The sequence below is a fragment of the Ovis aries genome, chromosome 22, assembly GCF_016772045.2.
Source record: "Ovis aries strain OAR_USU_Benz2616 breed Rambouillet chromosome 22, ARS-UI_Ramb_v3.0, whole genome shotgun sequence".
NCBI lineage: Eukaryota > Metazoa > Chordata > Mammalia > Artiodactyla > Bovidae > Ovis > Ovis aries.
In genome coordinates this window covers 9,759,095-9,772,007 of record NC_056075.1, presented here as the reverse complement: position 1 = coordinate 9,772,007, position 12,913 = coordinate 9,759,095, and the positions used below count along the sequence as shown (strand labels likewise).

At 39.4% G+C, this 12,913-nt stretch overlaps 1 protein-coding gene across 6 annotated transcripts in view; it reads left to right on the top strand.

Moving 5' to 3' along the window:
- The window catches only part of RNLS (renalase, FAD dependent amine oxidase), a 363,618-nt gene that overhangs the window by 206,731 nt on the left and 143,974 nt on the right, over window positions 1-12,913 (top strand). For all 6 annotated transcript variants that reach the window (XM_060404926.1, XM_027960410.2, XM_060404929.1 and 3 more), the window contains one exon: window positions 4,400-4,573. In XM_060404926.1, the coding sequence (XP_060260909.1) occupies window positions 4,400-4,573 (174 nt within the window). The remainder of the gene's footprint in view (window positions 1-4,399; window positions 4,574-12,913) is intronic.

The window sequence follows — 12,913 nt, the reverse complement described above, 5'->3', positions numbered from 1 at the left end:
ATCCAAATGTCCATCAGAGGTAGAATAGATACAGTGTGTTGTTGTTGCTTAATCGCTAAATTGTGTCTGACTGTTTGAGACCCCGTGGACTGCGGAATGCAGGCTCCTCTGTCCTCCACTATCTCCCAGAGTTTGCTCAAATTCATGTCCATTGAGCCGGTAATGCTATCTATCTATCTCATTCTCTGCCACCCCCTTCTCCTTTTGCCTTCAGTCTTGCCCTGCATCAGGATCTCTTCCAGTGAGTCAGTTCCTCACATCAGGTGGCCAAAATATTGGAGCTTTAACTTCAGTATCAATCCTTCCAATGTATATTCAGGGTTGAGTTCCTTTAGAATTGACTGGTTTGATCTCCTTGCTGTCCAAGGGACTCTGAAAAGTCTTCTCCAGCACCACAGTTTGACAGCATCAGTTCTTCAGTGCTCAGTCTTCTCTGTGGTCCAACTCCGGCATCCGCATGTGACTACTGGAAAAAGCATAGCTTTGACTTATACAGACCTTTGTTGGCAAAATGATTATTCTGGTACATTCACTTTATGAAAACTTAAGGCATTCTTTTCTGTAAGTATAGTTAAGCCTTAATTAAAATTATATATATATGTGATATATATATAATACATGCATACATATATTTATTAAAAATGTATAATGCAAATGTATGTATTTATACACACATGTATACACATAGACATGTATTACATCCAAAATGTAACTACTTCTGATCTTCTCTGCTGTTACCTCCAACCTAAGACTACTTCAATACCTATTTTCCCCAGTTCCTCTCAGGCATCCTTGGAGTCCTCATTTGTAGCCAGGATAGTTTTTAAAATAGAAGCCAGGTTACATCTGTCCTTGGCTCATAACCAGTAGCAATGGTTCCCATATCAATCAGAATAAAATCCTCAAAGGGGACACATCCTTGAAAGCCTATTTAAAATAGCCTTACTGCCCAGACCTGTCACTTTTATCCCTTTACCCTGCTTTATTTTTCTTTATAATTTGTGTCACCAACTGACATACCATTTACTTGGTTATTTATTGATAACTGGTATATGTAAGCTACCTGAAAGCAGGGACTTTATTATATCCTTAACATCAAGAACAATGCCTGCCATCATGTAGCAAGCAATGAATGAATGAATGAATGAGATCGTCACCAAACCACACAGGAATTAAGGCAAAATATGTATGTCCAACCCTCTTCTATATGTTAGGCAACTAAAGAATTAAATTACTTAAGAAACAAACAAAAAAATGAAATTAAATATGTACTTAATTTATTCAGGAGCAGCAGTCAGGTCTTCTGTTTCTCTCTCCTTCCCTCTTCAGTTCTTCCCCTCCCCCAAGCCCGCATGTACTCCTGTACACACTGGCGTTGGCACAAGGAGAATGGAATAAGAACAGTTCTCCTAATTGACAGAAGTATGAATGTAAACTATAAACTACCCCCTGCAATACAACTTATAGTCACTTTATTTACATCAGATAGCCATAAATTATATTAATTTTATATATATATACTATATATGCATGTGTGTTTGTGTGTGTATAATTACAAAAATTATGTAATTCTTGTGGTTTAGAATTAATTGAGAGTGACATCCAAGTAAAGTTTTATTATATTTGAATCAAGCACTTTTACATGAGCCTTTATTATGTGGCCCTTTTAAATACATGATAGTAAAGAACTCATTTATTTTCCTTGCCAAAATGTATATATTTAGGACCTAGGGCAGCTCCCTCCAGCAATTTGCATTACAAAAATTTTCAAACAAAATAAAACCATTCTGTTAGATCCTGCAACAATCAAAACTTTCTAGGCCCAGAAGATAAAATTATTTGGAAGTGAATCTGTATAGAAATTGCGATTGTTTCAGTCAAAAGTCGTGCCTCCCTGTTCTCAGAATGAATTGTAGAGCCCCTGGAGCAGACAAGGGTGTCTAAGGTTAATCTCTGTTTCTATATAGATATCAATTACCTTTTCAAAAGGCTACCCAGTGGGATTTGCTACTTGGCAGCTTGTCTAAAAACTAGCTAAATGTACTAATGTGTGTGGCAGGGGAGGAAAAGGTCCAGTTTGGTTGTCAACCTAGTTGACCCTTCAGTTTTTGTACGAAGAAAAAAATATGTTTTTTTTTAAAAAAAGGGAGAGTTTTAAGCCCTTTCAGTTGCTAAAATAGCTGATTTCACAGTTTTGTTGGTTTATTTTTTTAACTGAAAAAAATGGGAAACCATGATAGCCCTCAAGCCCATAATATGTGCTCACCTGCTAGTATGAGTCTCCTTCGTCTCCTCCTCTCTCTTCCTAGTGAGAATATTTTATGATTTCTGAAGATCTGTGTTTTCATAAAGAAAAGCAGTAAGCGTAATATCAGGCCCCATAGCTCCAAAAGTAGGTTAAATAATAAAATGAAGCCCAGGATACGAGTGTAACAAGGCCAGTGTCAGAAGATCACTCATTTATCAAGTAATTAAATCTTTTAATAAGACTGAAAATGATGGTTAAAAGAAACAATGGCTTTTACTTCTGAGTGCAAAGTAACCGGTAATGTCAGAGGAGAAAGCAGTGCTAAAGTTCATCTTAAAGCTCAGACGTGCAGATCTGGAAGGGAAGTGTGGAAGTGATGAAGATATGCATGACTCCAGTGCAGGAATTCCTGCTTCATCTTGGCCACACAAACTTGGAAGCTGTGTAACCTAGGGCAAGTTACTTAACCTCTCTGAATCTCAGCTTCATAGTGATATAAAATTAGGGCGGCAAAATCATCTATCTTGCAGGGATTTTGTGAAGATTAAATGAAGTCTTGGTTCTAAAAGTGTTTTGTAGCCAAGAATATGCTGTGATAATGTTAGGATTATTACTGTGCTTAAATAATTTATTGAATACCCTTCTTCCCTTCTGTCTTCCTCCAAAAGCCACTTCTCTAAAGTTTAGCTAAAGTTATCCCCATCCTTCCCAGGTGGCTTCCCAGGTAGCTCTAGTGGTAAAGAATCTGCCTGTGAGTGCAGGAAAACATCAGAGACACAGGTTCGATCCCTGGGTTGGGAAGATTCCTTGGAAGAGGGCATGGCAATCCACTCCAGTATTTTTGCTTGGAGAATCCCATGGACAGAGAAGCCTGCCAGGCTATTGTCCATATGGTTGCAAAGAGTCAGACAGGACTGAAGTGACTTAGCAGCAAGAGCATCACAATCCTTGAGGTTTGCCTACTAGATTAGGATATTTTTTACCAAGTAAATGAGAATTTTTCATATGTTCCATTTCTGAACTGCTTGCCTTATGCCTTCAGAGTAGAACTATGGCCTTCTCTGAGACTCAGATTATTAATGCGAATACATGAACAAGAAGCTCCCTGAGACCCTTAAAGATAGGAAGACTGGAGATGGAGATTAAAATGTAAGCTGGGGGGTGGGGGGGGGGCATCTTTCCTTTTTCATCCCAGGATGGAACATTGTCCCATTTTCCTAAATATTTTTCTCTCTATAATAGAAAAAAATAATGAACACTTATCATATGCCATGCATTGTGATATGCATTATTCATATAATCCTCACAACAGACTAATGCATCCTATTTTACCACTTATAGACAAGAATTATAGTTAGAATAAGTATTAATAGCTTGACCAGGGTCACCTACCTACTAAGTGGTAGAGTTGGGTTTTGAACCCAAACCTGCCTAATTCATTTCCCAGTATTTTTCCATTTTTTGATTATTTACCTCCTACATTTTAACTAATTTTGCATGTCTCGTTTGCCTTTCTATTCCTCTATACATTCATCCTTTGTATTTTTGTAATGAGTAGGGTAGAGGACTGTAACAAAAAAGACTAAGGCATAGTCCCTGTGCTCCAGAAACTATGCTAATTGACTGGCAGAAAGATGACAAGTGAACAGTGACTGTATGACATGGGAGAACTTAAGAGATCCATGAGATGAATCATTAGTCTCCTCCTATACCATGGGAATAATACCCACCTTGTATGGTGGTTGCTGGATAGAGTGAAATGCTCATGTTACATGTCTGGCAAAGACCCTGGTCCACAGTAAGTGCTCCGTGAATGGGATCTATCATGTTGCAATGTTGCCAGCCAGTCCCAGGATAATTACTAGGATACAAAGCTAGAAAAACAACTTAGTGTCAGACTCAGAGACATTTTAAATGCCAGTCTAAAGAGTTTGGACCTTCAGTGTGATGAAAACGAGTGTGCCAAGGACAGTAATCATTCTGCAAAGAAATTAGAGCTGATGCTATTTTACATTACCTTTCAAAATTCATCATAAGTGAGATGGAGTCAGTAAAAACAGTTGGAACTGATTTAAAGGAGTGTGGTATTTGATGTACTGAAAGGAAAGATGATATTTTCAAGTTTGATGCCCTGTACTTTTTCTTCCACAGTAATTAGTGAATGCCAAAGGCAGCAACTGGAGTCTGTGAGCTACTCCTCTCGCTACGCTCTGGGCCTCTTTTATGAAGCTGGCACGAAGATTGATGTCCCTTGGGCTGGGCGGTACATCACCAGTAATCCCTGCATTCGCTTCATCTCCATTGATAATAAGAAACGCAATATAGGTCAGTACCCCCATTATTTCCCTTAAATACAGTAACAATGGTGGGTGTAGATCATGAAAAATGCTGTTTAATTGAGTGTTGCCATTCTGAACAGAGCAAGCATTTAACTCCAAGCCACGGGGGATAAAATTTAATGTCACATTTGGCCAATAATAAATACGCAGTGAAACCAGCAAAGTTTTTCAGAAAATCATTCACCACATGGTTTGTATTACTTGAGTTTATGAAAATAGTGTCAGAAGGTTTAAGATTTCAAAATGGCCCAAGTTTCTATTGCGTTAATATGGATCCATCTATATGCAAATTGATCTCTCATCATTTGTTTCTTGATGGAGTTTGTTTTTTTTTATTTGGTTTTGTTTTTAAAATTTGATGAGTACTGCTCTTTTCACTTGCCAGGCTGGATATAAAAAGTGAATTTTGCTACATTATGAAAATCCTTCACTACGATATAATTTTATTTATTTAATGTTCATCTAGAAGACTACATAAAATTACTTTGTATACAATGTAAGTAAAATAATAGGTAAAATGTTTCATATGAGCTTTACTAGGATAGGAGAAAATCTACACTCCACCCTTTTTGTTGAAGATACTAAAATTAGATTTGAATTGCAAGAATAAACATAACTGATTCCTTTTGGTCATAAAGGTGAAAGCATATTCTTATTTGTAGAATTGTAGTGATCACTAAGATACTACTTTTTGTGGAAGAAACCGTAATGATCTAAAATGACTAAGTTCTTAAAAAGAATCGTCACTGCAATTTGTTATGGTGTTTTATGGTGCAGCGATGGTTTCATCAAGCATTAGTTAAAAGTTTTGCCTGATAAAATCACCAACTAACATCTCTTGGCTTGCCAGAACTTTATAATGACAGAACTGGGCTGGAGTATGGTTTTTATATCAGAGCACGTGATCTTAGAAAAATGTTTCTTTTATAACTTAAAACTCCCTAAGGGCTGGCCTGTTTATGTTAACATGATATTGCATATATGTACAATCAGCAGTTCATGAAATGCCCTGTAATAGCAATGGACTAACCATTTTTAACTCGACAACTGCTTTGTTTTGAGAAAAGGCAAATAGCCCTTGATCTTCTCATGTTGTATGTCAAACCTTCTGTCTGTGAGCCAGAAAGAGAGTCCTCACCAGAAACCAAATCAACCAGGACCTTGAGCTTGGACTTCCCTTCGCCGGAACTAAAAGAAGTAAATGTCTGTTTTTTAAGCCATCCAGTCTATGGCAGTCCAATCTAACTGATACATTAGAAGGAAGAAGCTAGGGAGAGTTTGTGACTGATTGAGTCAGTAAAAGAGCAGTGTCTTCAAGGACCTAGGATTTATCCATCTCTGCTCTCTTCCATTCTTTTTTTTTTTCTAAGAGTTTTTTCTTTTTTTAAATTTATTTATTTTAATTGGAGGCTAGTTACTTTACAGTATTGTAGTGGTTTTGCTATACATTGACATGAATCAGCCATGGGCATACATGTGTTCCCCATCCTGAACCCCCCTCCCACCACCCTCCCCATCCCATCCCTCTGGGTCATCCCAGTGCACCAGCCCTGAGCACCCTGTCTCATGCATCAAACCTGGACTGGCAATCTGTTTCACATATGATAATATACATGTTTCAATGCTATTCTCTCAGATCATCCCACCCTCGCCTTCTCCCACAGAGTCCAAAAGACTGTTTTATACATCTGTGTCTCTTTTTCTGTCTCGCATATAGGGTTATCATTACCATCTTTCTAAATTCCATATGTATGCGTTAGTATACTGTATTGGTGTTTTTCTTTCTGGCTTACTCACTCTGCATAATAATAGGCTCCAGTTTCATCTACCTCATTGGAACTGATTCAAATATATTCTTTTTAATGGCTGAGTAATATTCCATTGTGTATATGTACCACAGCTTTCTTATCCATTCATCTGCTGATGGACATCTAGGTTGCTTCCATGTCCTGGCTATTATAAACAGTGCTGCAATGAACATTGGGGTACACGTCTCTTTCAATTTTGGTTTCCTTGGTGTGTATGCCCAGCAGTGGGATTGCTGGGTCATATGGCAGTTCTGTTTCCAGTTTTTAAGGAATCTCCACACTGTTCTCTATAGTGGCTGTACTAGGTTGCATTCCCACCAACAGTGTAAGAGGGTTCCCTTTCTCCACACTCTCTCCAGCATTTATTGTTTGTAGATTTTTGGATAACAGCCATTCTGATCAGCGTGAGATGGAACCTCAAGCCTCAAATAGCCAAAGCAATCTTGAGAAAGAAGAATGGAACTGGAGAAATCAACCTGCCTGACTTCAGGCTCTACTACAAAGCCACAGTCATCAAGACAGTATGGTACTGGCACAAAGACAGAAATATAGATCAATGGAACAAAATAGAAAGCCCAGAGATAAATCTTCGCACCTATGGACACCTTATCTTTGACAAAGGAGGCAAGAATATACAATGGAGAAAAGACAATCTCTTCAACAAATGGTGCTGGTCAAACACTTGTAAAAAAATGAAACTAGAACACTTTCTAACACCATACACAAAAATAAACTCAAAATAAATTAAAGATCTAAACGTAAGACCAGAAACTATAAACTCCTAGAGGAAAACATAGGCAAAATACTCTCCGACGTAAATCACAGCAGGATCCTCTATGACTCACCTCCCAGAGTAATGGAAATAAAAGCAAAAATAAACAAATGGGACCTAATTAAACCTAAAAGCTTTTGCACAATGAAGGAAACTACAAGCAAAGTGAAAAGACAGCCTTCAGAATGGGAGAAAATAACAGCAAACAAAGCAACTGACAAAGAATTAATCTCAAAAATATACAAGCAACTCCTGCAGCTCAATTCCAGAAAAATAAACGACCCAATCAAAAAATGGGCCAAAGAACCAAACAGACATTTCTCCAAAGAAGACAAACAGATGGCTAACAAACACATGAAAAGATGCTCAACGTCACTCATTATCAGAGAAATGCTCTCTTCCATTCTTAATGTTGACATCCTTAGAGGAGTGGTAGCAAGATGGCAATAACTGTTGGAGTCACATCCAAACCCAGCAACATGCTTAGGAGGAATAAGAACTGTTACTGTCTCTGTCCTTTTCTGAGATCAAGGAAATCTTTCCAGAAACCCCTCAACAGACTATCTTGTATTATAGGTCATAATTGTGTTACAGGCCATCGTGGGTTACTCACAAGTCTGAAACCAATCACTGCCAAGCGGGGGTGGGACTACCATTACAATCCTACAGACAAATCAAGATCTACTCCTGGAACTGGTATTAGGATCATCTTCCCTTGAGTCATATGAGTGCATGCCTGTGTGCTTAGTCACTCAGTCATGTCCAGCTTTTCACAACCCCGTGGACTCTAGCCCACCAGGCTCCTCTGTCCATGGGATTTCCCAGGCAAGAATACTGTAATGGGTTGTCCTTTACTTCTCATCCTCCAGGGGATCTTCTCCACCCAGGGATTGAATCCGTGTCTCCTGAGTCTCCTGAATTGACAGGCAGATTCTTTACTCTGAAGCCACCTGGGAAACACCCCACATAAGAATAGATAGCTGAATAAAATATGAGTTTGTGGGGAAGAAAGAAGAGAATAGTGATGCTGGGTTGGCAACAAATAATTTCCATTCTCTTCAAGTAGATTCATGTCTCATGTGGAAGATAAGGTTGTAAAGGTTGACACATAAAGAAAAGAATCATGTATATTCAAAATTATCTTTGGAAATACCTTAAAACTACATGATATTTTGAAGAGTGACTTAATGTTCAATAAATTCAGTATAGCCATTTTGCTAACATTCAGTAGATTTCAGTTTATTTGGGTGAGGCCAGATGAAATTGTGAGTTTGCATTTGTAGGCCAGAGTGATATTTTCTACTGTGAAAGGTGCACAGGAAAGAAAGAAATAGCAGTCATACAGCCTAACAGAGTAAATCGCTGGGCAAGTGGAGTAGGATGGTGAGTGAAAGTACCCACCACTACAATGCAGTAGCCAGTTTATAAAATCAGAGCTATGCAAACTTGAAAGAGTACAACATGAGAATATTAATAAATTTTCACAAGATGGCAGCTTTTGAAATCATGTATGTGTACAGACATGCACTCTCAGTCATGTTCACCTCTTTGCGATGCCATGGACTGTAGCCCTCCAGGCTCCTCTGTCCATGGAATTTTCCAGGCAAGAATACTGGAGAGCGTTGCCATTTCCTCCTCCAGGGGATCTTCCTGACCCAGGAATCAAACCCAAGTTTCTGGCATCTCCCTGCATTGGCAGGCAGATTCTTTACCACTACTGCCATCTGGGAAGCCCTTTGAAACCATAGAAATACCAGAAAGAAAACAACAACACTTTTTAAAATGTATAAACAATCTCACAGTTTTAAAGCTTGAGGGTCAGGTATCTGGGAACCATGTTTTTGCCAAATGGTACACCATGGTGATGCCACTTCAGACAGCAAAGAAATACCTTCCTTCCTTTCTTTGTCAGTTTTATGAAAAATTAATTTGGGGTTATGTAAATTTTAAATTATAGGAGGCCCCCTGTTAGCAGGAGACAAGGGTTTGATCCTTGATCCAGGTGGATCCCAGATGCGACTCAGTCCATAGCCACAACTCCTGAGCCTGTGCTTTAAAGCCTGCAAGCCACAGCTCCTGAAGCTCTCATGCCTAGAGCCTGTGCTTTGCAAGAGAGGCCACCAAAATGAGAATCCCTTGCACTACAACTAGAGAGCAGGCCCCGCTCACCAGCTAGAGAAAAGCCCCTTTAACAGTGATGACCCAGCATAGCCAAAAATAAATAAATAAATTTAAACAATTTTTTCTCACTCTCTGGGGCCAAGGTGCTAAGTATATCTATTTGAATTCACATAATATAAATGTCCATATAATGTAGCTCCACTCAGTTTTATTTGTACTGGTATTTAAGTAGACCAGTAAGAATTGTCTCTTTGTTACTAACACTACCCAACTCCAGCCTTTATTTGGGGGTGTTTGATTGAACCAAAAATTCATACTATAAATACACATACTTAACAAAAGAAGGGGTAGGGAAGCAACAAAATAGACAAAGGGTGGCAGAGTTGAGTTCACAAAATAAAGTCTGCTGTCAAGTTTTGGAGAGAGCCAGAGGGTAAAGGGTTAGTAGCCCAAACCTGACAAAGGTCAAGAATAACCATTTGTCCAGTGTCAGAAATAGACAGTACACTAACCAGAAAGAAAAGTCTCCTTGGGAAAAGAGGAGCTAAATGCCAAGTATTAGACCCATCCCAATGCTTATGAGTATGACTCAATATACTTAGGATTGTGCTTTCCAAAATATGTTCAATGGAACATCAGTTCCTTGATATGCTCTTTAGGAGGGGACTCTGTCATCAAGTGTGCAAAATGCTACTGGCTTTACCCCTATCTTAAAAAATCTCAGTACCTATTATCCTATTAAAAGACATTCCTGTAGAAAAGACACCTTCTCACCTTACAAAGCACAAATGGTGACATCAAGTCAGACTTTTCCAAGTGTGTGCTGGGGAACGATTTCTGTGGGATATTAGCACGTTTGGTGCCTAAATAAAATATTCCATGGTTCGGTATCTTGAAGTCATCTGACTTGATGTCCCCATTTTTACTTCATACCTGAGCAGGAATTGTAGGCCAGATGAGAGGATGTGTAAGTCTAGTCCTAAAGTCTTCAGAGGGAAGATACTGAGTCTTTTAGAGGTAGAAGAAGACTTGTTGCAGATAAATTCAAAACTTGGTGGGGTTGTAACTGGAGACAATTTAGGTTGAAATACAGTCTGAAATAAGGTAATATTAATTATCATTAATGGCTTCCCTTGTGGCTCAGTGGTAAAAAACCTGCCTACCAATGCAGGCAACTCAGGTTCAATCCATTGGGAAGATCCTCTGCAGACAGAAATGGTAACCCACTGCAGTATTCTTTCCTGAAGAATCCCATGGTCAGAGGAGCCTGGCAGGCTACAGTCCATGAGGTCACAAAAGAGCTGGACATGACTTAACAACTTAACAACAATTATCATTAACATGGATAATTTTTTATATTATCAGTAAGATTATCATTGTGGGAAGAATTTGAAAGACTCAGATTCAAATTCTTGCTCTGAAACATGATAATGATGTAATCTTGTATGACCCTTGTTTTGTAGCATTAGTTTTTGTAACAAACACACAAAAAGTTGAGTGGTCTGAGCATAACAGAAGTTTGATTCTTATTCCCTTAAGACCCAGACAGATGTTTATGATTACTGGGTAGCTTTCATCAGAGAGGTTATTCAGAGACCCAGACTCCTTCCATCTTTTGACTCTGCCAACTTCATCAGGTGGCTTACAGAGTCACTGTGCTCATAGAAATCAAGTCAGTGGTTAAGAAAAAGAACAGAGGAGAGCAAACAGGGCACTTGTAGCACACCTCAGGAGGGCTTACATCCTGTTGGTTAGAACAGTTACATGACCACACCTGTTTGGAAGGGAAGCTGGAATTGTAGTCTACCCATGTGAGGAACCAGAGATCAAATTGCCAATATCTGCTGGATCGTGGAAAAACCAAGAGAGTTCCAGAAAAACATCTATTTCTGCTTTATTGACTATGCCAAAGCCTTTGACTGTGTGGATCACAATAAACTGTGGAAAATTCTGAAAGAGATGGGAATACCAGACCACCTAACCTGACTCTTGAGAAATCTGTATGCAGGTCAGGAAGCAACAGTTAGAAGTGGACATGGAACAACAGACTGGTTCCAAATAGGAAAAGGAGTACGTCAAAGCTGTATATTGTCACCCTGCTTATTTAACTTATACGCAGAGTACATCATGAGAAACGCTGAACTGGAAGAAACACAAGCTGGAATCAAGATTGCTGGGAGAAATATCAATAACCTCAGATATGCAGATGACACCACCTTTATGGCAGAAAGTGAAGAGGAGCTAAAAAGCCTCTTGATGAAAGTGAAAGTGGAGAGTGAAAAAGTTGGCTTAAAGCTCAACATTCAGAAAATGAAGATCATGGCATCTGGTCCCATCACTTCGTGGGAAATAGATGGGAAACAGTGGAAACAGTGTCAGACTTTATTTTTTTGGGCTCCAAAATCACTGCAGATGGTGACTGAAGCCATGAAATTAAAAGACGCTTACTCCTTGGAAGAAAAGTTATGACCAACCTAGATAGCATATTGAAAAGCAGAGACATTACTTTGCCGACTAAGGTCTGTCTAGTCAAGGCTATGGTTTTTCCTGTGGTCATGTATGGATGTGAGAGTTGGACTGTGAAGAAGGCTGAGTGCCAAAGAATTGATGCGTTTGAACTGTGGTGTTGGAGAAGACTCTTGAGAGTCCCTTGGACTTCAAGGAGATCCAACCAGTCCTTTCTGAAGGAGATCAACCCTGGGATTTCTTTGGAGGGAATGATACTAAAGCTGAAGCTCCAGTACTTTGGCCACCTCATGCAAAGAGTTGACTCATTAAAAAGACTCTGATGCTGGGAGGGATTGGGGGCAGGAGGAGAAAGGGACGACAGAGGATGAGATGGCTGGATGGCATCACGGACTCGATGGATGTGAGTCTGAGTGAACTCTGGGAGTTGGTGATGAACAGGGAGGCCTGGCATGCTGCGATTCCTGGGGTTGCAAAGAGTCGGACACGACTGAGCGACTGAACTGAACTGAACTGAACATGTATGTAGGAAGAGTGAAAAAGCAAGTTGATGAACATCTAGCAAGTTTCTGCTACAGCACTTAACATAAATCTTTCTGTGAGAAAGATTCATTAGACCTACATAAATGATAAATAGATTTCAACACAAGTGCCAGTCATTCAACAGACAGTCATTACCTGGGGCAGAAACTAAGAGCAATTCCATGGTTGGCTCTGGACTCAGTAGAAAATGACTTTACCAACAACTGGCAATGTGTGTCATGCAGAGGGCGTATGGAGCAGTGGGATAAGTGATATACATTTACATCCTATATAGAAACAGACTCCTGTGTGTTTCTCCTTTACTCTCACTCTACCATCACACTCACAACACTTCTGACACCAGATGTGTGGGTTTTCCACAACTCAAGCAATTCTGCGACACCTACTTGATGCCCTACAAGTCAATTCAGTTCTGACGCTGTCTTTAAGGAGTTAGCAGCAAAGCCCACAGGCAAAGGGTTCAATCCCACAAGGCTGCCTCCACTTCAAATATCACTTCAGATCGCACATTTCAAGATGTCGATCATTGTTCCCATGACCCCTCCTTGCATTTGATAAGTTGCTAGTTACTTATACTTACTAGTTTATGGTATAATAAAGGATAAGATGGGCTTCC